The 26,830-nt window shown below is 37.2% G+C and overlaps 1 protein-coding gene across 1 annotated transcript in view; it reads right to left on the bottom strand.

Moving 5' to 3' along the window:
- Positions 1–658: 658 nt before the first annotated feature.
- Positions 659–26,830, bottom strand: part of LOC309474684 (myosin-9-like) — a gene marked incomplete at its 3' end in the record, with an annotated part of 55,282 nt that continues 29,110 nt past the window's right edge. Inside the window, exons 13-26 of the mRNA XM_082137250.1 lie at positions 20,314–20,487; positions 20,114–20,228; positions 12,258–12,436; positions 11,830–11,951; positions 11,607–11,676; positions 11,367–11,527; positions 7,248–7,740; positions 6,679–6,924; positions 5,924–6,025; positions 5,700–5,840; positions 4,561–4,806; positions 4,216–4,428; positions 3,885–4,082; positions 659–925 (exon numbers count right to left, since the gene is read on the bottom strand). Of these exons, the coding sequence (XP_081993376.1) occupies positions 659–925; positions 3,885–4,082; positions 4,216–4,428; positions 4,561–4,806; positions 5,700–5,840; positions 5,924–6,025; positions 6,679–6,924; positions 7,248–7,740; positions 11,367–11,527; positions 11,607–11,676; positions 11,830–11,951; positions 12,258–12,436; positions 20,114–20,228; positions 20,314–20,487 (2,727 nt within the window). The remainder of the gene's footprint in view (positions 926–3,884; positions 4,083–4,215; positions 4,429–4,560; positions 4,807–5,699; positions 5,841–5,923; positions 6,026–6,678; positions 6,925–7,247; positions 7,741–11,366; positions 11,528–11,606; positions 11,677–11,829; positions 11,952–12,257; positions 12,437–20,113; positions 20,229–20,313; positions 20,488–26,830) is intronic.

Below are 26,830 nucleotides of genomic sequence, written 5' to 3' on the forward strand. Positions count from 1 at the left end.
TTTTGAACTAAAATCTCTGAGGGACGTTGTTTTGCCGAGCGCTTTCATGAAGACCATATACCACAGACAGAGTTTTTTTTTATTATTATTGTTGTTTTTATTTTTTATTTTATTTTTTTATCAATGGATGTGAGTGAGCCTCATATATCATATAAAAGGTTTTTCACAACTCCTGACACAAATTAAGAAAGTACTGTCATCATGAGATTTTTTTAGAGTAAAACAGGCCTAAAAATGAAGCTTGAGTCTTAGATTATTTTAATGATGTAAATTTAATTACATTAATTTACATTAAAACCTAATGGTAACGTTGACCTAATGTAAAGAAAGAGCGCTTAAGTGCACCAGTTCGTCCTGCTGGGTTAACAGAAGGGGAAAAAAAGAATTTAACTGCTTATTGCAGTAGAAATAATTCAAAAGGAAACATAATTCATATGTACTCCGGCAACTTGGAATACAACAAAAAAGAGCAAATTATAGTACTATATAACACAACGTAATCAGGGATTAACTGGAGAATGAGAGACGAGAACTCGAAACTAAGAATCTGCATAATCAAAGCTTGTGTTCAACAACATCTATGCGTTGGTTATAGTGCCACATACAAAGATTTATACAGCTATATTACATTAAAACTTAGTCATTAAATTATTTTTTTCTAGTTGTTCTCTAGCTGTTCCGCCAGATGGTTTTGATTCATCTTCTTCAGGATGTCCGCTGTGAGATTTAAAGCTCCGTTTGGTCCACAACTCTTCACCATCTCATCCACTATATCAGTGTTATCCGTATTCTTAAGCAGAGAGACTGAAACTTTCCCATATTCTTTTAAAAACCACGTGAACCTCTTTAGTTTGTCATTGCCCAGATCATCCAGCTTGTCCAGAAGCTGCACTTTAATATCAGCAGCCATCTTCTCTTCAGGGATCTATGACATATAAGGTCAAAAGTTATTGGTATTATTGGTCTCTGGAGTAAAAAAAAAAAAAAAAAAATACCCAAGAAAGCATAAACTTTAAATAAAAAGTAGTATTTAAATAAATTGACGCAACATTGACACAAAATAACACTCAAAAGACATGAAAAGGCCAGCATCTCAGCTTGGACATGTTGATTGTGATAAATTCAGGGATGAAAGACAAGCAAAACCGTCATTCAGGAGCATTTTTGATTGATTGTGTGACATCAGGCTCCTAATACTTGGGAAGTTACCCTTTTAAACCTAGTGGGACAAATCTGTTTCTTAAAGATATCTGAATAGCCTTCCAATACAGTGAGTTTTAAATTAAGATTATTTCTAGATACTACTAGTTACTAGTTTTTTAAATTCATAATGTGAAAAGTCTGACGGCAAAAATGTCTGTAATTTTTCCGATTGTTTATGTTTTCTGTTCACCAAGGTTCCCATTATTTGATAAAAAATGTGTGTGCTATAATCATGAAAGAAACAGGCTTGCATGTAATTCCATGAACTCTCAACTTTACTTCTGATTTTTCACGCAACCACACCCACAACAACTCGGGTGCCTCCCATACATGCATAATAAAAGTCTCATGCAACAGCTTCACAATACACATATTGTTACACTGACTATCTCAGCAAATAGTGATTACCGACCAAAGCACAAATAAATACAACATAACATCACAATCAAATGTCACAAGTTACAACCTATTAAACATTTCTTTGATACTATTATAGACATTGTTTTCATACAATTTATATTGTTTTTATTTTATAGTGTGTATTTATGAGTAGCCTATGCGTTGCCACTTTCTTAAGGTCTTTATCACTTTACTAAAATTAATCAAAAGAAAGAAGAATTAATCCATAGAAAGAAATGCTCTCAGGTTAATATTTGTAATTTTCGAGAAAGTAGCCTACTGCAGTATAACTGAATTAACTTCCCAATTGAAGTCACCATTATGGGGATCAGTGTTTGCTTTAGTAGGACTCTTGACTTTTTAATATTAGTTTTTCTTTGATAATCGACAGCCTGTATGCTAATCTTCAACACGTTTTACGCCAGACAATACTTTGGGAATCTGTTGGGAACGACATGTAGGTTTTACTATGATAAAAAGGGTATAAAATAAGGGGGTAGAGAAGGGAATGTCGCAACAGGTAGGAATTTACAGTAATAGTAATATTGAGTGATATTGTATATTGTCTAAAGAATGTAAATATTACCAATGTTTTCTTTCTTTTGCTTTCAGGTTTTACCAGTTATGATAAGACTTGAATTGTAATGACTATTATAACTGCATGTATGCATATGATATGACACTGATATTATGCACTTTAATGAATAAAGACAAAATTTGATTAAAATAAAACATATGAACATATAAAATGTCATACAAAAACATACAAGTGTTGTGTCAATTACTGTGTGCATAATGATGATTTAACACTTTTTAATGAATGATGGTTAAAATACATATAATTTTATGAATTAAATATGTAGAAATTACAATTAAGTTTTTAGTGTAATCTTAAATTTATTTATTTGTTGCGCCCTGCAGTGACTAGTACTTTGCAGCTAATAGACATATTGGCGTTTTGTTCAGCAGTAAAGCACATTCAACAAACAATGCAGTGCTACTGTACCTTTACTAGCGATATACACCAAATATAGAACATTTATTCACAAGACCAACGCACTATTAATCCACATCAAACTGATTAACGTAAGCTGTAACTGACGGTCATAAAACTTTGAACTGCGTGCACTGACATCACTGCCATTATACGATGAGGTGTGTCACGTGATCCAAGTTAACCGTTACGCTTTCTCCAATGGTAAGAGATACATATGGAAGGCCAAAAGGGCAAAAACTGACAGTCTCACACGTTTTGGCCCTTTTGGCCTTCAATAGATACAGACCCTCTTATCTCCTAATATAAGACCATCTCTGTCAAAACCATAGACTGTAAAAAAAAATATGGATTTAGTGTCTGTGAAGTCACCCATAGGTTTCTGAAGAGCATTTTTGAAGCCTAAAGTGGGCGGAACCGTAACCATCTTGGCGGCTCGTCACCACACATCACTCCTGGATAACAGAAAATGGGCAAAGAGGCGGGACGTGGGTGGAGCTGAGGTGCCTGGTTGTTGAAAACACGCCCACCTAGCTTGACGTGATCGAGTTTGCTGTGCAAAGTGTGCGACCGCACAGGGCCTCGCGCTAAAGTGACCGCTGACTTCAGGATATAAAGCCAATAGTTAAAGTTCATATGTTCTCCTTAGAAATACTTTAATAGTTAAAAGACATAGCTAAAAGTGAGTATTATCATGATGCTGTATTATTCTGCTAGTTAAAAATGTATTATGCAGTAACTAGCAATATTGCTCTGAGCGTGTGCATGTGACAGTGATTCATGCGCATACATGTCAGTCAGCGCAGCATCGCACATCAAGTTCGTAGAGAGCTTTATTCAGTCCATTTTAATTTCTGATTTTGGCTGCCTCTCAAATGGGTTAAACCAAAGAATAAGAAGTTCAAGTTAATGCGCTAGAAATCTGCACTCATTCAAGAATTTGCATGTATTGCATGGACAGAGAAAGCACTGACACCTGCAGGATTTCATCTGACGGTACTTCATATATATAGTCGATCTGTTCGGTGAGTGCAACGGTACCGCAGAACGAGTGTAACCTCTATATCTATTGATGTTTTTAAATCTGAAAACTCAAAAAAGCAACAAAATTATCAGACATCCATGAGTGCATGTTAACAGAGGAAAACAACTGTAAAACAGCGCTGGTTGTTCTCTCGATACTCGACAACGACGGAATCCAAAGGTATAATGCGTGTATTAAATTGTATGAAATAATGGCAAAAAAACTAATTACTATATTTTTTTTTTCATAATTGCTGAATCTCACCTGCTGTTTGAGCAACCGTCTCTCCTTTGCAGGCTCGTCGAGGCCCTCGTATTGAGCCTTCATGGCCTGCATGTTGACCTCCAGTTGCAGCTTGGCGTCTTTAGTGGCCTGAAGCTCGTCCTCCAGCTCCTTCAGCTGAGTCTTCATCTCCTGCAGCTGCTGCTCCATCGAGCGCTTCGACTTCTCCTGATCGTGGACCTGAGAAAACCATGAGATTAAAACTTTGGTTTTAAATTTTATTTTAAAAATCATGATTTAATTTTATAATCTTAAAGTTATTTATAAATAATCTTTGAAGTGAATTATTGGAGCTGAGGCGGTGAAGCCTTACGCTCTTGCCCACATCATCTTTAGAGGACACCAGGTCCTCTATCTCAGCCTGGAGCAGTTTGTTGCTTCGGCCCAGCTCTTCCTTCAGGTCTGTCAGGGTTTTTAGTTTGCGCTCTAACACTAGCACGCGGGTCTCTTTTTCACGAGCTTCCGTCTCGGCGCGGTCGCGCTCCTCTGCGTAACGGGCGGAGATGGCCTTTTCCTCAGCCAGCATCTGTAAAACAGATAAAAAATGCTACATTCAGCTATTATTGTTGTAGAGTCTTGATTTTGAGTTGTTTTAATTCTTGTTTTGTCTTATTTCAAAATCTGGTTGAGAGCGGCAGTGCAGATGTTAATTCCTGACCTGGTCGAACTTCTTCTGCTTCTTCTCCAGGTCGGAGACAGTCTGTCTCAGACGGTCCTGGTCCACCTGATCGTCCAGCTCCTGCTGCAGGCGCGTCTTGGTCTTGTCCAGCTTGTCGTAGGCCATGCTCCTCTCATCCAGACGCTGCGTCACGGACTCCAGATCACACTGAACACGTTCCCTCATCTCCACTAATCTCTCCAGAGAACTGGCCTCCAGCTCCATTATCTTCTTCATGTCCACCAGTTACAGGAGAAGAGACAGACAAACATTAGACATCTTCATGGAAAATGACATGCTCGTACTACTTTTTAATTATTGCATCCTGTGGTACGATAAACATAAGCAGTAGTATGTTTAGTACTAATAATATAAAATAAAATAATATAGCATGCTTTATACAGTATATACTTAACAGTATGTTATAGACAAATAAAAAAAAGCACAATATTTGTCATACAACAATCTACATTGTAAAGCTTTTTATGTTGTCTCTCAGGAAAAAAAGCTACAAAAGTTGTCGCAGGGCCAGTGCCCTTTCAAAAGGTACACATTTGTACCTAAAGAGTGCATATTAGTACCACACAGGCACATATTAGTACCTAAATGGTACATATTAGAACCTTTTGAAAGGTTACCGCCACAGTGACAGCTATTGTGACATTATTTCTGAGAGTTTAGAAAATCGAATGGACTTTTACATTTTTTCTTCTCACTGCTCACTGGGTAAGGATTATTGCAAACCATTTTGTGCAGGTTCACAAATTTATTGAAAAGAACCGACTCAACAACAACAACAACAAAAATCACACCGCAAATCAAATATCACGATGGCTTGCAAAGTTAAACGTCTCAGCTCAGAAACATTTAGTTGATTCAATGTTTTATAGCAGAAGAACACTAGAAAATGTATATCCACTATAGAAATGTCCATGACATTTCCAGTTCTGGAAAACATCAGAATTCTGTGATATTTCCAGATTTTCCATGAAAAACATATGGCTTGCAAAGTAAATTTTACATAAATAGGAAAAGTCCTGCTCACTATAGAAATTTCCATGACTTTTCAATGTTTTTTTAAGGTTCTATTAATTTCCGTGACATTTCCAGTTCTTCAATACTCATTACTGTGTGTGTACCTGTGCTTGCATGGTGCTGAGTTGTATCTCCAGGTTCCTCTTTGCCTCCTCTTTCTCTTCCAGCTGCTTCTTCAGGCTGTTCTGTTCGTCCTCCAGCTGCCTCAGGCGCCGTTTCTGCCGCGTCTCCTCGTCAAGTACCTCCTGTGAGGATATGATCAGGGTTCGGAGAGTGAGCGAGAGCCAAACACCTGCAGAAATCCCATAATGCAGTTGCTGCTCTGTACCTGCACATCCTGCAGCTGTGACTCCAGAACAGAGCAGTCCGACGCTTTGACCGACTTCTTTTCGGCTTCACTCAGAAGACTGTTCATGTTATCCAGCTCCAGCTGAAGTAGGAAACAACCATCAACATCACACAAACACCTTCATTACATCTCCATTCAAAATCTAAACATTGACAAAAAGGTTTTTTTTTATTTAGTAGCAATTTAATTTATATATTGCCTCCCATGCATTATATTTTACTCATTTTTAACGTGGTGCATTGGGTAAATATATATAAAATAAAAAAAGGTTTATAATTTAGAGGTGAATATTGTATTATACTAATACTAATTGTATAATACATTTTGACCATAAATAATACAAATATGATTCTTAAACTATAATGTAAGTTTAAACAGGATACTAAACAGAGATTTTTCTGCATTTTATTTGGTTTTAAACATCATAAAAGTGTTAAAAATATTAGTGTCAGTCATCAAACACCATGACCACTGAATTTCTATGATGTTACCAGTTGCTTGTGATACTGGATGTGGACTTCTAAAAGTAATTTTATAGAGATTACTGTCACTAGGAGCAATTTATAGCAGATTAAAGATTTTATCTGAACATTATGCAAAAAAAACTGTATTCACTATTATGAAGTATTTAATAAACAAACAAGCAAAGGACTGTGTAAAATGTTGCGAATGACGAAATATCTGCGGGGGTTTTGCGGGTATAAATTCAGTGTTGTTCTCTGCGGTTGACACACCTTAATTTTGGCAACTGTCTCGGCCAGTTCGATGCGCTGTCTCTCGCTCTCGGCGTGTTTGACCTGCAACTCCTGAAGCTGCATCTCAGCCTTCTTCCTGCAACACACCTGCAGAAATCCCATAATGCCACAGCAGTCACTGCACTGCACATCCTGCAGCTGTGACTCCAGAACAGAGCAGTCCGACACTTTGACCGACTTCTTTTCGGCTTCACTCAGAAGACTGTTCATGTTATCCAGCTTCAGCTGAAGTAGGAAACAACCATCAACATCACACAAACACCTTCATTACATTCATAATGAAAATTAAACAATTAATTATCATAATTGTTTCCGGTCAGTTATTTGAGTGGGAGTACCAGATGCATCAAGCTCTGATCAAAAATTCGGATGTTTGGATTACGGGTAACTTTCTCTGTGTTCAGGTTTGACTGTAATCATAATGCAAAAACTGACATAAATAAAATCTAAACGTTGGACTGTGTAAAATGTTGTGAATGACGAATCTGGAAACATCTTTGCGGGTTTTGCGGGTATAAATTCAGTGTTGTTCTATGTGGTTGACACACCTGCACTTTGTCAACTGTCTCAGCCAGTTCGATGCGCTGTCTCTCGCTCTCGGCATATTTGACCTGCAGCTCCTGAAGCTGCATCTCAGCCTTTTCCCTGTGGTTTTTAAACTCCCCTTTGTCCTGCAAGGGTGTCTGCAGCTCGAACTGAAGTTTGTTGCTCTCTGACTCCAGAACCTGTTTAAAGCCCTGATCTTGTTTCTGCAACATCTCTGCCACCAGGTGCTCTTCCTCCAGAGACTTCTCTTCCTCCAGAGACTTCTCTTCCTTCATAGACTTTGCTTCCTTCATAGACTTCGCTTCCTCCAGAGACTCCAGAGACTTATCTTCCTCCAGAGACTCCAGAGACTTATCTTCCTCCAGAGACTTCGCTTCCTCCAGAGACTTCGCTTCCTCCATAGACTTCTCTTCCTCCATAGACTTCTCTTCCTCCATAGACTTCTCTTCCTCCAGAGACTTCTTCAGCTCAGTCCCCTTAGTTTCACGCTTCAGCCTTGAGGAAAAAAATTAAAAAATAAAATTATATATATATATATATATATATATATATATATATATATATATATATATATATATAAATTATTCATCCCCCCTAGACTGTAATAATTTACAAATTCAAGCTTTTCTTAAGATACAGCAAAAACCCCAGTGTTAAATTAACACTTCTCAGAGTTTATTTGGAGTCCAAACTCAAGAGTGTTAAAATTAACTCTGAAGCAAGAGTTAATGAGATAATTAAGTGATTAAGTGATGTTTTACCATTAGTGGTGACACCTGATGTTACTAAGCAGAATCACTAAAGGAAAAAGTAACCATTAATTTGCAAAAGTCATCAATATTGTGATCGGTGTTTGCTTTAGTTGGGCTCTTGACCCCTGACTTTATAAACATCCTTTTTTTTTGTCTGACTGCTTTTTTTTCTGACTGGGGGTTTTGCTGCGTACAGAACTTTTTTTAAATTGCACCTTGGCAGTGGCAAATAGTGGCAAATTAAAAGTGATAATGTCAATATATAATGTAATGCTTTTGAGTTATATGATTTTTTTTTTGTAATTCAGCTGTGTCATAATTATTCAGTCAACCCCTATTCAACATTGCTGTTTTTAAATCGCTTATTTGTATGGTATGGTACAAAATTGTGTTAAAACAATCAAGCCTTTGAAAGCTCTAACAAAAAAAAAAAATGTGCTTGTGCTGTGACATACATATATTTAGCCCATGCATGGGCTAAAGTTGAGTAGTAAATAGGGTTGGGAATCGAAAATCGATTCCAATTCTGGAATTGAATACATGAGGTCAGGAATCAGATACTTGTTATACAATAAAAATTGATTCCTCTAATTGATTCCTTTGTGTGCATTTTAATATGAATTTAAACCATTAAAGGGGTCATAGACTGGATTATTTTATTATTTGTGACCCTGGATCACAAAACCAGTCACAAGTAGCACAGGTATATTTGTGGCAATAGCCAACAATACATTGTATGAGTCAAAATTATCGATTTTTCTATTATGCCAAAAATCATTAGGATATTAAGTAAAGATCATGTTCCATGAAGATATTTTGTAAATTTCCTACTGTAAATATATAAAACATTTATTTTTGTGAGTGGATGCTGCACAATCGCGCAAACATAAATGGACAACTTTAAAGGCTATTTTCTCAATGTTTAGATTTTTTTTGCATCTTCTGATTCCAGATTTTCAAATAATTGTATCTCGTCAAAATATCAAAATTATCCTAACAAATACACATCCTTCCAAGGTGGCATTTCCCACTATGCAGGGCAGCTGCGGCGTTTCAGTGCTGTATGTTTGTTTGTTTCGTCGGGTTGTTTTAAGTCATCAACCATTATTCCAGTACCGAAGAAAAACAGTGCCGTGGGCCTAAATGACTACAGACCGGTGGCCCTTACATCAGTGGTCATGAAATGTCTTGAGTGGTTGGTTCTGTTCCATCTCAAACCCATCACAGCTCTCCATCTTGACCGGGTATCAGGACAAAATATGTCATTTTTACTAATTGCTATAGTTTCACAGTGATGGTAATGTAACACTTTTGATACAGGATTAAACTCTGATTGAGATTAGTTATTGAACAGGATATATGATGATAATGTCTTCAACATCAATATAACAAACTGCATTCACAAACCGTGTGTGTATAAGTGTGGCTTGCAAACACAGTTAAAGCAGCAAGAGAAAAACCATTGTTAAAAAATCAAGGGTCAGAATCCCAACTAAAGCAAACACTGATCTCTATAATGGTAACTTCAAACTAAACATTTTCAATAAAACATCTCAATAACATATTCTGTAGATATATGACAGAAATAAAGTCATACTGGTCAATGATAATTGTATGTGTAATGGCTGGAAGTCAGTTGTAGTTCTTGTTTTTCTCTATTTTCTGTTTTTCTTCCTCTTTCCTTCAGTGAATCTGCTTGTTAACAGCAGGTGTTCATCACTAATGCTCAACAATCACTTACATATTCACTTAATTATCTCACGGCAACAATGTTACTTGGATGGTTGGATTTTCCTGTGGGGTTGAAAGGGTTAACAGTGTAAGATAAAAAGACACACCAACGAAATGTATTTTAACAGTAATAAACAGTAAGTTAAAAAACAGTTATATACTGGCAAAACTTTTGCCAGTAGTTTACTGTAAAATGTAGTTTTTTTGTCACCATTGTGCTGAAGAGTAGAGCCTGTGTTTCAGTCCAGGAGAAGATCTAGAAACATTGATAATTTGCTGCATGTTGTTTTATTTAACAGGCGGTGACTGTGTTGTTGCTGGTCCAGTGGAAATCCCTTATTTACAATATTTTTTAGTGATCTCAAATGAAATAAGTTCACAGTAATACTTTGCTTACATTATTAGTGCACTATAAATATTAGTTAATACAATTAAACGACAGTTTGTCCATTTAAGGAAGTCAGTTTCAGCAAATGAAATGAGATAACTCGAGTTTTAATTCAGTGCATGGAATTTTTACAGTAACATACTGTAACATTGCAGTAAAGGACTGTACAATTAACAGTAAATTACTGGCATTGTGTTGCCAGTATGTTACTGTAAAAAAGCCTGGTAAGGTCTAACAGTGTATATATCGATTTAATAAAAAACCTTGCTACGTGTACTGTGCTGGACTAACTGGGACTAGTCGCAGCACTTACATATGGCTGCCCTATTGTTGGTTTGATTGCTTATTGCTCTCCTTATTTGTCAGTCGCTTTGGATAAAAGTCTGCTAAATGATTAAATGAAAATGTAATACTAATATTGTTTTTATTAATATTCTGAATTAGTTGTTATTTGTTTATTTTCATTTCAATGTTAAAGTTTAAGTAATTGTTTTTGCCAGATTATAGCTACATTTCTAAGTACATCGTTTTAATTAATTATTTAATTATTTTTTAATTAATGTTTTATTTCAGTTTTAGTCAGCACATCAGTTTTACCTAAATTTTTTGTTTATTTTTTTATTTATTTTTTGTTTCAGTTAACTTTTATTTTTCTCCATTAACAAAAATGTAGTTTGATAGCTTTAGTTAACAGTAGAATAGAATAGAATAGAATAGAATGAGGCATTTATATAGCGCTTTCATATGTAGGCTACTACTGTACACCCAAAGCGCTTTACAATCATATCAGGGGATCTCTCCTCAACCACCACCAGTGTGCAGCATCCACTTGGATAATAAAGTAATAACCCTTTAATGCTAAAGTCCCTGTTTATTAGGGCTAAATAACATTGTGTCACTGAAACAAGCATTTTCTGTAAAGCTGCTTTGAAAGAAAAATGTAGCCTACTGTGAGAAATACTATAGAAATAAATGTGAATTAAATTGACCCACATAGCAATACCCTAGCAACCACTCTAAGTACAGAGCAACCAGCTACATCCCTCCATAGAAACCAGCTGCCTTTGACTAGCAATTACAATTAGTAAATCATTTTGTCAATGAATAGTTTAAATGTACAATTTTACGTATTGTGTAAAAAAAAAAAAAATCACTATACGTCTCATTAACTGTCATTAAACTGTATCATTTAAACCACTGAAAAACCCCGGAGCGAAGGGGCACCATTCGTAACGTGTCATAATGCTCACTTGCGGGCGACGTATCCACGACACCTGGCCTGGAAAGGGATGATGACTTTAGTCATCTTCACATCGTGCAGTTCCTCAAGGTGAGCCATATTTCCAGCACGGAAAAACACCTTGCTCTGTCCGATCTGGTACAGTTCGGGATCCAGCTCTAGGGCTTTGATCTGAGACACAGATGAAGAGCTCATGATCAAACTCCAGCTGAAACAACGGATATCACTGTGAAGCTTTATTTAAGCTTACAATCAGCACACAAGCCTGTCTGCCATCCATGAAGCCTTTGGGAATGGCGTTGGGAGCGAGGATTTCATACCTGTGCAAAAACGCAAACCATCAGATTGAAACATACAATCAAATCTTAACAGATGCTAATATAATTTATTGTGAAGAACTCGCTAATTTATTCACTCCCTGAAAACCAATACACCATGAGAAGCACCAAACATTGCTGTCATTCATCCAATACCTCTGTCTGAACTCTTTGAAGACAATGCGGTTGGGGAATCCCTGTTTGCAGATACGGATGCCCTCCAGCACACCGTTACACCGGAGCTGATCTAGAACTAGGAGAGGGTCCAGCATATCAGGCTGAGATAGACAGAGATGCAGATGCTTCAGATCAATTCAGGGCAAACAGCTCACAGGTTAAACTTTTGTCAATTTTATTATTTAATATAACTCCGATTGTGTTCAGCTGAAAGAAGAAAGTCACACTTGAGGGTAAGTAAATTATGGGATAATTTTCATTTTTAGGTGATCTATCCCTTTAATAGGCACAATGCACATTAATGAACATCAGCATAAAAAACGAAATGTCAACATGCTGGATTATAGCTACATTTCTAATTTACATCTGCACATCCATTCTCCCATTGAATGCGCAACAGTTCATACCTTTTTCTGGCGGTTGGGAATGATGCATCGGACGAAGTTGGGGTTGGTTTTTCTGAGCATGGCCATGAGTTTAGACAGCTGCTCCTTATGGAGCTTTCCGACTGTGCGCAACATTCCCTTGCGAGGTTTCAAGGTACCCGTCATCCTGGCTACATTATCCAGACCCATGTCATGGTCCACTAAGAGACAGACAGACAGAGACAGAGAATATCAATGTTCTGTAAATGCGTTTCCTTTGTCAATCGTTGTGTCGAATGAGAGATGCTAGAGGTCACTCTTGGGAGCCCCAAACACCTCTGACATTGTTGTGTTTATCAGAATATCATTATATTCTATGGAGAGATAGCAATAACACGATGGAGGCTGAGTGCACTTACAACTTAAACTTTACTTAGCCAATGTTCAAGGTATACGCAATCACACAGCACAATCTAAAGCATAAGACAACAATTGCAGAACACAGTTTCTAACACTAAATACATCAAAACATCAAAAAACTCAAATCAGAGGTGGTCATACACAACAAAGGGGTATTTATTTTCTTGAATTCAACTTTAACCACAGTTTAGCAAGCTCATCTTTTTCAAACTACTGTGCATTAATTACTTCCTTTAACATAGCTTGTATCAGGTGGTCTAATGAGACAGGCAGGACAACGCTTAATAGTCTCTATTATTTGTACAGTCCCTGTGGGTGATTTGACAATGTTGCCTGACCCTGGTTTATTAGTTATCACATCCACAAGATTGCCGGTCTTTTCCCCGATGTTCTCCTGAAGCGGATGTGGAATTACCACAACAAGCAGGAATTTTGGTTCCATCTGGGTTTTAGAGGATTTAGCCCCTTGTTTCAGCAATTGATCTACATTATGTTTCTAGGTTCCAGTAGCACCCAAGTTGGCGATGTAGGACACAGGTCCTGCTCCCACTCCCGGTATTTTTCTCTAGTCACAAACAAGGATGGAGTCTCCAGCACGAAAAGCTGTAAACTTAGAGTGTTCTTGGTGTTGTAACTGCTAAACCTCCTGGGACTGGCTCATGGTTTTGGCGAGACTATGTTTTAGAATATCCAGCCGGGTTCTTAGTTTGCGATTGATGAAAAGCATGTGGGGTGTTGTGGAGTGTTCCTGTCCAAAAGTCTCTGTTGGATTGGAGCTGACCCTCTGGAGGCTTTTAGAGCGTATTTGAGTGTTTAGACAAAACGTTTAGCTTGTTGCACCCCATTTGCCTTCAGGAAAAATGAAAACTCCTCAGCACAAAACTGTGGGCCATTATCACTGACAATAACTTCTGTAGAAGCGTGTCCAAAATAAAGTCAATCTGATAAGTAACAAGTGAAGCTGGTAATGCTGTTTGTGGAGTTGTTTAATCCTCCCCACTAAGCAAAATGATGTCTAAAAGACGTCTTTTCAGCGTCTTTGTCACAAAAGTCGTACGTTGAAAAGACGTCTACTGAGGAGCAAGAATGAACGTCTGCACGTCTGATATAGACGTTCATCGAACATTCGTACAAGGTTAAAACTAGTTAAAATGTGGCCATTGTGGACATATTTTCAACATCATTTAAAGGGTAACTAAACCCCTGGTCAGAGCCTGACTCCACCCACTGGCAATATTTGAAAAATGCTAGAAAAGTGCATGGGCAGAGCCCAGCGGAGATGCACCTGAGACCCGCAGTGACAGACTGATTGACAGCTGCTGTCAGACTCTAAAATGGAGAGTGACTCACAGGGTCGCAAGACGACGTAAAGTACATGCATCTGATGATTTTTATCGAGTTGATGTCAATAGCGCGCGCTCTCTGTAGGCATATTCATATTTTGCCGCTATGTGAAAAAATCCAGCAAAATGCACCGGCGCGTTTGTCGACCCCAGAGGATTAACTTTAGCCTAACCATAAATTGTGATTCAAATATATATGATCACTCACATCAAGACGCCGCTGCGGTGGTGGAGTCCATGCAGGAGGAGCAGCGTTTTGCACTGCGTCGCTTTTCAGCGCGAGGTGTGTGGAGAAGCCCATTTCCACCTCTATTGCATTGGAGAAGCAATCCCGCGTAAAATGCAGGTTTCACACTCACGGTCTTCCAGGCCAAGTGCATGCAACCACTGGCGCCTAATTTCCAAGTCTGCTGGAAAGCTATGCGGTCCAGCAGTGCTGTTGCAACCAGCAACACTACACCTACATACCCTCCTGACCACTGTACTAAATGCAGATAAATCTACGCTAGCTCATCATACCAAGGGCGTGGTGAGCTGGAACCTGCTTACGTCACGTGCCACCGCTTACGCCACCTGCCACCGCAAACATCCAATAGGAAAATTCAACTGCAGTAGCCACCGTTCAACCTGAAGAGGGCAGCACTCAGACGTTTTTACACCATATATTGTAAAATTAAAACAGTTTATACCCAAATGTCAAAAAAGTTACTCAAATCAGTGAACAGCACTAATAAAGCCCCATTCTTACAGATCATTAACTAAAAAAAGTTGGTTTAGGGTTTACCTTTAAGGTCTACCTTTAAGGTCTCATTTAGATATAATTAAACTGTTTCTGGACCAAATAAACACTCTCAGGTTTATTTCAATGTAATTTGTCATTTGTAATTGCAAAGCAACTCACAGACAGTTTGTGTTTGTCACCGTTGTTGTGAATCATATGCAAATTATTGATGTCTGTGTGTGACTACATGATACACTTGCTGAAAACATCATGTGCACATCCTTTTTATCCACCTCTAAATAAGTGATATTTAAATGCTATTGGTGCCAATATTGCAGTTCCACAAGGTGGGCGGCTATAAATGCCAAAGCATCTGACAACATTAGATGCTTGTTTTGCGATGATTTTGTCATCATCAACAAAGAGCTGATAACAGCTGATCTCGCTTTATCTTGGCTATCTCTGCCACAGTTATAGCAGTCAAAGAAAATCTAATGCAAGAAGAATGGGGACCAAGAGACCAACTAAAGCAAACACTGATCACCACAATGGTGAAACAAATATCCACATCTAAACCTTTGTTAATTCTCACTAAGATCTTCTGTAGATTTCAAATTATCTGTATTTTGTATATAAGTGTCTGAGCCAGAAAGTCTTTCCTTCAGATCTGTATTTTACAGGAAATGTATTTAACAAACACACTATTACAGCAGCAAAAAAAGACAAGATTGAATAAGAGAAAAGAGCCCAACTAAAGGAAACACTAATCATCGTTATGGTGACTTCAAATGAAACACAATAGAGCCAGACTGACAAAAGACTGTTTATTTATGAGATTAATATCATGTTTTGCTCCAAAATCACTATATCGTGTTTGAAACAACTTCTGTGGTCCCATGTTACTTCTTAACAGAGTGAGACATAAAATATTAGGGATGTCCCGATCAGGTTTTTTTGCCCTCGAGTCCGAGTCTGAGTCATTTGATTTTGAGTATCTACCGATACCGAGTCCCGATCCGATACTTCTATAATACATAAAAAAAGAATAAAGAAGAGCGAAAAAACAGATCCAGGATGTTCCTTATTTTTTATTTAATTCACCTTATTTTAACATTCAACAACTCTGTTAACAAACAGAGCACTTCTGTGAGGTAGCTTGAACAATCAAGTAATAAATAACATAAATTCTTCACTTTTGGACTTTAGTGCAACAGTAAATATAAAAAAAGTCTAATATATAAACAAATAGCACCTCAACTTAAAATACCCGGCAGGCATGTAAACAAATAAAAGTGCCACAGTGTTTGCAAAGCCAGTAATGTGCTTTTAGGAACTGCACTCCTAACTCTTAGCTACGCAGGTTTCACACTGCACGCGTTAGCAGAGCGTGCAGCGCGTATTTTTTTCGGCGCCCATGTTAACAGATTAGAGCATTCACACTTTAATTTCGCTTACGCTGAATTAAAGTGACAATGCATTGATCATGGCCAAAATACGCCGCAGTTTTATCCAAAAGTTGCATTTAGGATATCTATTGTGTTTTAAACATTCAATCAAATGACCAACAGCAATTTAAAAAGAAAACAAATGTCCAAAAACAAACTTGTTGCCAGAACAATAAAAACAAAGATGAACCAAAAGTTATATAAATGAAATTATTAATAAAATAAGCTTATTGACAAGTCTTTTCTCTTAAATGTATTTGAAAACGAAATAAAGCAATGCCAACTTATCCATTATAGAGTACTCTGTCTGTACACAACCCGCGGGGTCAGGGGATCTCTGGATAATCCGTAATTCGTTTGTAATTATAAAACGAAAATACCGTTTTTCTGTTTTTGGTTTCAAAACGAAAAACCAAATAACCGTTTTTGGTGTCAGAATCAAAAAACTAAAAAACAATTAAAAACGGCCCGTTTTTCGTTTTTGGCGATCATTTTATCGTTATTCCTTTTTGAACAAAGAATGAAGAGAGTCTCTGAACTTCAGTCAATTCGTTTTTCGTTTATAAACCAAAAACGGAAGTCACCCCTTTATTCGTTTTTTCAAAAAAAACGAAAAAACGAGATTTCGGCTTGATTTTTCGTTTTTTAGTTCACAGGCAAAAAACGAATAAATGACTTCAAAATTCGTTTTCCACATGTGGGCGGCCTGACACGCCCCCTTCTGCCGATTGGTCAAGCAAGTCTGAGCATGTGACGTCATCAGTTGTCGCTTAGGTCTGTTCAACAAAATAATAGTCCTCTACTATGGCTACAGATTCTTAAACTGTACAGGGCAGGTCCTATTGGGCTTTCTTCTGTGCAACTTTACACGTTTCACAGGAATCTTTACATCAGAAATATTAATTATTAGTCTGCCACCAGCCTGTTTTATTTAGCTGTGCGGAGTTAAATCTGTGTGGTGAAGCGAGGCTCACTGACCAATGATATATATTTCAAACAACAATTTGACATTTGCTCGCAATGTTTTTCTTACAAAAAACTTCATCATTCTGCAGGACAATTGTCTATTACAGTATACAACACAGATAGAAGGGTGTCAATAAATCTGTGGTGATATAACATGCTTTAAGAAAAGTTTATTTCCATCACACTGTAAAGTGTTTTTAGATATTACATATAGATTACATATACCAAAGATTTTACATAAACTGGGTCAGCATACTGTTAATTACAGTTAGTACCATGGGAAGTAGGGGTGCTGAGCGTGACCCCTGGCGTGGAGCCCATGAAGAAATATGGTTGGGGATAAAAGTTCACACAAACAAAACCAAAAAACTGTGGTGTTTTGCCTATAGGCATACATATTACGTGTGTTTGTTTTTATTTATGCTGTATTATAAAATACCCATATTATAACAAATAAATAAAATATATTTGGAAATTGCCCTTTAAAACGAAGGCTCAGTTTGTGGTTCACAATTATTTGATTAAAAACAACAAAAACAATAAAACAAAGACAAAGTCACTTATATTAAACACTTTTTTATTTATGTTTTTGTTAACAGAAGTTATCTTGCGCCTTTAATTGCCTCCGCTATCGTCCTGTCAATCATCTGTCTCATTCTCACGGGTCGCGGCTATGATTACAGCTTCAGTAAAAATGTATTTCACCATCATCGGTACCCACCCTCAGCCGATTGGCATTACAGTATTTGCAATCACCATCCCGTGTTAAAACGGAGCGTCTAAAAGAAAAGTTCTGACTGCTGACTGAACACTGGTCAGTGAGCCTCTCCCGCACAGCTAAATAAAACAGGCTGGTGGCAGACTAATAATTAATATTTCTGATGTAAAGATGTCTGTGAAACATGTAAAGTTGCACAGAAGAAAGCCCAATAGGACCTGCCCTGTACAGTTTAAGAATATGTAGCCATAGTAGAGGACTATTATTTTGTTGAACAGACCTGAGCGACAACTGATGACGTCACATGCTCAGACTTGCTTGACCAATCGGCGGAAGGGGGCGCGTCAGGCCGCCCACATGTGGAAAACGAATTTTGAAGTCATTTATTCGTTTTTTGCCTGTGAACTAAAAAACAAAAAATCAAGCCGAAATCTTGTTTTTTCGTTTAAAAAAAAAAAAAACGAAAAAACGAATAAAGGGGTGACTTCCGTTTTTGGTGTATAAACGAAAAACTAATTGACTGAAGTTCAAAGACTCTCTTCATTCTTTGTTCAAAAAAGAATAACGATAAAATGATCGCCAAAAACGAAAAACGGGCCGTTTTTAATTGGTTTTTCGTTTTTTGATTCTGACACCAAAAACTGTTATTTGGTTTTTCGTTTTAAAACAAAAAACAGAAAAACGGTATTTTCGTTTTATAATTACAAACGAATTACGGATTATCCAGAAATCCCCTGACCCCGCGGTTCAGCCGCGCGTGACAAACGCTGCTAGTGTGAAAGCAAAACGAGCGTGTCCTGCTCCTGCTCACCATACGCACTGCTCCTGCGCTGCTTACGCTCTGCTCGCGTGCAGTGTGAAACCGGCGTAACTCTGTGGCACCGCATAACTATAGATGTGTTAAAAAATAATGAGAATATATATATACATATATCCGAGTCCTGATCGGGAGGTAACGTCCGATTCCGATCGAGTCTGAAAACACGTGATCGGGCCCGATTTCCGATCACGTGATCGGATCGGGACATCCCTATAAAATATATAATTTCATACAATTCTATACTGTGAATAGTATAGGTAGGGTTTGAAATTAACTTTTTCACCCGCTGGCCAAATTGGCAACTACATTTTTAAGTTACCGGCCATTCAGAACTTCTATTAGCCAAAAAAAGAAGAAGAAATTAGCCAGATTAACTACGTCACATCTTATATAGTCAATCTATAGACACACACACACACACACACACACACACACACACACACACACACACACACTATTATATATATATTTCATACATTAATTTCTTATTCAAACAAAATGCTGTCATCCAGCCATCTCCTCCCTTCCTCATTCATTCTCATCCTTTTTACCAAAAATGTGTTTTAGGTGGACGGATCAATACAGTACAAAGAACATATAGGATGTTGGAAAATAGCAATGTATTTTCTGTTAACCAAATGCTTTTTAATCTTCGTTATTGCCTCAATGCAAATGAACAAGCACTAAGTTATTTGTTGCGTAGTGAAGTGTTTAAGTAGGCCTAAGCTAGATATGCAGAGATTCTGCACAAAATAGATCACGCTGAATCCGCACAGATTTGGCTTACACAAATTTCCCCAGCAAAAGTGAGTAAACATTTGTAACACGCCAAATTGGCTAGTGATTTGACAGCTGTGGCGAGCAGGAAGAGGCCGAGGGGCATGAAAGAGCGACGCAAGGCCGGTGGCTTGATTACTGATGAGGGACACCTGCGCGACGCACCGTCACTTATCTCTCACGGAGGAGCAGAAGTATAAAAGGAGGAGAGACGACGGTGGAGATCGAGAGAGGCCTGGACTATTTTATTTGATGTGATAGCAGTCGTCCGTGAGGGGCTGCTGTATTTTACTTTAGTTTTGTATTTGTTTTATTTCATTATTAAAGTCTTTGAATGTTTGCCGGTTCCTGCCTCCTTCCTATAACAACAAACTGTGGTACAACAGCGTTATTCAAAAGCACTGGATCCCTCAAGAACATACAGCTCTTCTGGAACTTCTGTAAAGTTTTTTTATTTTTATCTATGGATTTTTGGTAAATTAAAGAACCACTGATAGGGTAAACTATTCTACTCAAATTGCAGAGAAAAAGGTACCCAGAATGTACATAAATTAGTAATTTGTTCAGTTTATAATCTCCACCCCTTCCTGAGAGCTACAGAGACTTTTTTTTTTTTTTTATCTTTTATAGTCTTTCTCCATGACCTGCTGCATTAATATGCATTTAAGAGCTGATGGAAGCAACTCACCGTCCTTCCACAACTCTGAAACAAACTCGATAGTAGATTGATTCAGGAGAGTAGCCACGTCATCGTTCAGAGGGTCCATGTTCTTCATGGGCCACTCGTCTGCATTATATTCCACCTGAGAAACACAGTTATAGACATTTGGCAATCCCAAAGGAAACACTGAAATCCAACATCAGTGCATCTGTGGAGCAGACAAAGACCTTTCCAGCATAATGGATGATGCAGAAATTGGCCTCGCCCTTCAGTTTCTTGGTTTTGTGGAATTTGGAATGCGTCCTATGTTCCTGCAGGACTTTCTCCACAAAATTCTTGCCCGTAGCTTTCTGCAAATGGCACTCTTCGTCCAGGAGAGCCAAGATTCCAGGAGGATTCTTCTGGATAAGGGAATAGAAACTCACAATCAGAATGTCCCATCTGATTAAGATTATTTTTAGGGATGGAAATCATTAGGAATTTAAATAATGCAAATGATTCTCGATTTTCAAGATTTGGCAAGATTACTCCTTTAAAGGCCACATGTCATGTGACCGCTCTAGCAGGTGTGTGATTGGTGGAGTGATTCTGTTCCCCAAATTAGGACATACAAAAAAACTTAAAACTTGTGCGTATGCGGTATGTGTTGCGGTGCGTATGTGGTGCAGGAGCAGCACATGATAGTGCTTTCACATATGCTGCGTTTGCAGTGCGCAACTGATCCGTGGCTGTACCACAAACACATTCTCACGCCCGTTTCACAAATACTCCGTTTGCAGTGCGTATGCGGTGCGTATTTTTTTCCGTACCCATGTTAACAGGTTACCCCGGATTTCCACCAACTGCGGAACGGCTGCGGATCAGCTCCGCTGCGTGTCGGATCCGTGCTCCGCTGTCCTTCAATACTCACCAGGTCCGGATTTGTTGAGGAACGGCTGCGGCCATGACTAACAGCTGAAGTCACGAGGACCCACGAGATCTCGCAAATTCACGTATGATCGCGCAATATAAGTGCTGAATTGCTGCGGAGCTCTCCGGCATCCAGCAAAAATAGAAGCTCTGCGTATCTGCTCCAGAGGGCTGTGGATCGCCGGAGTCGGAACGCAGCCATTCCGCAGTCAGTGAAAATACACACATTGACTTTAATGGAAACCTATTGACTCCGCCGCCGTTCTGGAGCGGATCCGCAGCCGTTCCGCAGTTGGTGGAAATTAGGGGTTAGAGCTTTCACACTGCACACGGATGCGGTCCGTTGATCCGTTCCAGTTGCGGTGCGTATACAGCAGTGCAGAGATCGTTACCGCATCGAGTCTATTTCTGCTGTGCTGCACGCGCTGAATTAAAGTGACAGCGCATGTTTTGTGGTCAAAATTAACACAAATTGACATGAAAATGTAATAATTTCAATTAAATAAAACGTAGTATTCTCACCATAAATGCATTTAATTAAATACTACTATTTTTCACAGTCATCTTTTTACTTTAAGACCGGGGAGGCAGTGTCTCCCCTAGGATAAGCCCTGCCTCCCCTGAGAAATGATCTGTCCATCTGATGATAAATTAAAATTTAAAAGTGGATTGTTTTGTGCATATTTTTCCATTGCTAGTAGATGGGTCTGACCCAACAAAAATCCAGTTTGGCGCTGTTTGACAGTGCGGGCGCACGCTTCGGGCGTATGCGCTCAGAAAAAGTGCATCATGTGAGAACAGAACGCCAATGAAATGTTTACCTGGCAGAGCTTTAAAGCACGAGCAAATAATGAACTTTTGTGATTGCGAATAAGTGCAGTGTCCTTTGAGTGAACTCTACACAGTAAATTCCACAGTGTTAAATCAACACTGCTCAGAGCAAATATGGTCCCACTCTACAGAGTGTTAAAGTAACACTAAAGCGGTGTTAAAGTTAATGAGATAATTAAGTGATTAACTTAGTGATGATTGAGCATTATTGAAGACACCTGATGTTAACAAGCAGAATCACTGAAGGAGAAAATCATAAATTGTAAGTTACCATTATGGTGATGGGTGTTTGCTTTAGTTGGGCTCTTGACCCTTATATGTTTACTTTAAATTTTACTGTTGTTTGTCTGCTGTTATTGATGTATAACAGTCAAATGAACAAAGTAAAAGTGTGATCTGATAGTGTTGGTTATGTTTTGACATAATCATGCTGTGATCTGAAAAATGAAACTTATTGAGATAGTTTGGTTTATCTTGTTACCAGCAGCTTTGTGATTTTAACAGCATATGATTATCAATACTTTACTTATAATCCAAAATATTTCATAAACATTGTTCTGATCAAAACACTTTTAAATTAATTTATTTAGAAACACAGACATCAATAATCAGCCTGTGAATCTCAACAATGGTGACAATAATAAAGCATGTTGCAGTGGCTGCCACCAATCACAACTCATTAATGGCTCCCATCATGCATTGCGGTATGAATAAATTATGATCTGAATTGTCTATTTAATTTACTTTCCCTAATTGAATATTCTGCTCGTCACCATTGTTGAGATGCATAGACTGAATCTTGACGTCTGTGTGTGCCTAAAGGAAAGATTTTTTTGTTTTAAACAACTTTTAAGAAATCCTTTATATTATATAAAAAATTCTGGATATTTATGCAGATTCACAGTTATTTTGTAACCAACAACATAAATCGAAGTCAGAAATAAGGATCATAATGAGTTCAGTGATCAAGTTCAAATGATGAATTTCATAATATAACCAACACCATCAGATCACTTTTTTTTTCTTTGTTCATCTGGCAGTTATAACTCAGATACAACAGCCAAACTAACTCTAAAGTAAACATATAAGGGTCAAGAGCCCAACTAAAGCAAACACCCATCACCATAACGGTGGCTTACAATTTGTGCTTTTCTCCTTCAGTGATTCTGCTTGTTAACTGCAGGTGTCTTCAATAATGTTCAATCATCACTAAATTAATCACTTAATTATCTCATTAACTTTAACACCGCTTTAGTGTTACTTTAACACTCTGTAGAGTGGGACCATATTTGCTCTGAGCAGTGTTGATTTAACACTGTGGAATTTACTGTGTACCGCTGCATTGCATTAACATGTGATGTGAATGTACGTCGAGTTTTACCGTATTGGGACTGAGGCGCCAGAACTGCAGCTGATAGAATGTGCGCTGCAGCACGATACTACCATACACTGAAAAAAGTGAAACATCAGTGCAATTCATTCAAAATATATATTTACATTGGTCCAAAGGAAAATTGTGATTTTCAGTTTATACCTTCTGTTTTCACTTTGCCTCAAAGTAAGTGTTACGCCCTCTATCACTGAAAAAAATTATACTTTGGATTAACTTAAAACAATTGATGTAATTTTGTTACAGCTATTTTTTTTTTTTTTTTGATTTTCTCAAATTGTATTTATGATTTAGTTAAAACCATACATTTTTATTTAATGTCAAACCAAAATTATTATTTTTTTCCAACTCAACGTTTTACCTTAAAGGGACTGTGTGTAGGAATTTCTCCCATCTAGTGGTGAAATTGTATTTTGCATTCAAACGAATAATGCTCTCCAGCGCCTCACTTTTTCAAATGCGCGTTGCATCTACGGTAGCCGTTATGTACCTAAAAGCTATGACAGGATGTCTTATAATAGCACTTCGAGTTTTTCATCGGGTGAACAGGTTTGTTATTTAAAACAAACTGAAACTTGAAACAACGAAAAAAAGAATGTTACAGTTATCAATTACTGACTGTGAAAAACATTAACTATGGTAATTAGTAGTAATGCCGCCTTTACTCATTATATTTTTTGAAGTACGTGCATTGTTAGATATCATCATCATCAGAGCCTTCTCTAACGTTACTTTACTAAATAGCTGCTATTCATCACAGAGCCTGTTTAACTTTTAACTATAAATGTTCGACTGTCTATATAATAAAGTACACAACCAAGCAATGAAAAAAAGCTTGTAATTAAGACCGTAACATTTAGATAATAAAATACCTAAAAAGCTACACATAGTCCCTTTAACCCAAAGTACACAGCAAAAACTCGTGTTAAATTAACACTCAAGAGTGTTAAAGTTAATGAGATAATTAAGTGATTAATTGAGTGATGATTGACCATTATTGAAGACACCTGATGTTAACAAGCAGAATCACTGAAGGAGAAAATCACAAATTGTAAGTTACCATTATGGTGATCAGACCCTTAAATGTTTACTTTAGATTTTGTTTGGCTGCTGTTAGTGAGTTATAACTGTCAGATGAACAAAGAAAAAAAGTGATCTGATGGTGTTGGTTATATTATGACAATCATCATTTGAACTTGATCACTGAACTCATTAAGACCCTTATTTCTGACGTAGATGTATGTTGTTGATTATAGCATAACTGTGAGTCTGCATAAATATCCAGAATTTTAGATATAATACAAAGGATTTCTTAAAAGTTGTAAAAAAAAAAAAAAACTTTCTTTTAGGCACACACAGACGTCAAGATTCAGTCTATGCATCTCAACAATGGTGACGAGCAGAATATTCAATTAGGAAAAGTAAATTACATAGACAATTCAGATCATAATTTATTCATACCGCAATGCATGATTAGAGCCCTGAATGAGTTGTGATTGGTGGCAGCCACTGCAACATGCTTTATTATTGTCACCATTGTTGAGATTCACAGGCTGATTATTGATGTCTGTGTTTCTAAAATTCATTTGAAAGTCTTTTGATCAGAACAATGTTTATTAAATATTTTGGATTATATAAAAAATACTGAAAATCATATGCTGTAGAATCACAGAGCTGCTATAATTAACAAGTTAAATCAAACAATAAGTTTTGAAACAATAATCTCAATAAGTTTAGTTTTTTGGATCACAACATGATTATGTCAAAACATAACCAACACCATCAGATCACATTGTCTCTTTGTTCATCTGACTATTATAAATCAATAACAGCAGACAAGCTAAATTTAAAGTAAACATATAAGGGTCAAGAGCCCAACTAAAGCAAACACTGATCACCATAATGGTAACTTACAATTTGTGATTTTCTCCTTCAGTGATTCTGTTAACATCAGGTGTCTTCAATAATAGTCAATCATCACTCAATTAATCACTTAATTATCTCATTAACTTTAACACTCTTGAGTTGAGTTGAGTTGGAAAAAATAAAAATTTTGGTTTGACATTAAATCAAAATTCATGGTTTTAACTAAATCATAAATACAATTTGAGAAAATCTAAATAAATTAACTAACAAATTACATACATTTTTTTAAGTTAATCCAAAGTATAATTTTTTTCAGTGTATGTTAGTTTCCATGCTTAATGTGTTTCCACAACAATGTTAGTGAGTAAATCTACTGAAATGGCCACCATAACAGTGGAGTGTGTGATGTGTAAGACGAGAACGGCGTGTGCAGTGCGTATGCGGTACAGGAGCAGCACGCGCTATAGTGCTTTCACATATGCTGCGTTTGCAGTTTGTAGGTTAACTGATCCGCGGCTGTACCAGAAACACATACTCACTATTTATTTTATTTCAAATCCAGACGTTATCAGCCATTTTTATTTAAAAAAAAGTTTTGTCCGCATTGCGATTCTCTTTGTACACATATACACTCTTTAATAGACGTATTCACGTTTAAACCCAATTTAATCAACGTATTATTCAATGCATTACTTCTATATAGATTTATATATTTAGTTGCTCAAGCAAGTAGTAAAATATTTAACCATGTATTTATATTAAAATCTGATTCGCAAACATTTTTAATTTTTAATTTTAAAAACAGCAGACTCATACCTTTTCTTTTGCATTTAAATTTTAGTACAATAAATCTTGCATTTCACAAAGAACTTGTTTTTCCACCTCCACGAATGAGACGAGTGTCGTTCATTATGTCGCCTTGTTGAGGTAAATTGTAGTTTTCCTTGCTTTACCCCGGTCTTAAAGTAAAAAGATGACTGTGACTGATGACTTGTTGCTAAGGTGCTCTAAATGGTTGCTAGGGCGTGAGTGGTCAGTCTCTCAGGATCATTGTGAAGCTATCAAGCCACGCCCTGGTCCTGTAAATACGATACACTGGATGTATCAGGGACCTGATGAAAATCCATGAATAAGTACTACAATAGTTCACAAAAAGGGTAAAATAATAATAATATGTGCCTATAAAAAAAAAAATATATATAAAAATAATAAACTATATTTAAAAAAAAAGTTATGTTGCCTCTGCTAATCATATCATAATTTCAATTCTTATAGTTTCACAAAAATAGCTTTTATTTCAACTCTCTAGGTCTCCTGACCCCCTGTAGCCTAATATGTTTCCTTTTCTAGGCCTAAATGTTTACATTTACATTTAATTATTTAGCAGACACTTTTATCCAAAGCCACTTACAACCAGAGAATAACATTCAAATACTGTTCTCATACTGTTCAAATGAGCATATACAAAATTGTTACCTGGGGCCGCATTCACAAAGAATCTTAGAGGCTACAAGTAGCTCCTAACTGGCGAATTTAAGAGAAACTCCTAAAAAGAATGGGCATGTCACTCCTGTGTTTTACTAAGAGTAATTCACGAAGCATTCTAGCCCTAAAAGTAGCACCTACGTCTGGAACAGCTTAGAAGAAGAAACAAATTAATTGACCTCTTGTCTATACAAACGTGACTTCAGATTCATTTAAAAAACTCTCTCGTCTTTCTCGAGCCTATTTGTGAACGTCTTCTCACA

The sequence above is a fragment of the Leuciscus leuciscus genome (genome assembly GCF_965113295.1).
Source record: "Leuciscus leuciscus genome assembly, chromosome: 1".
Lineage (NCBI taxonomy): Eukaryota > Metazoa > Chordata > Actinopteri > Cypriniformes > Leuciscidae > Leuciscus > Leuciscus leuciscus.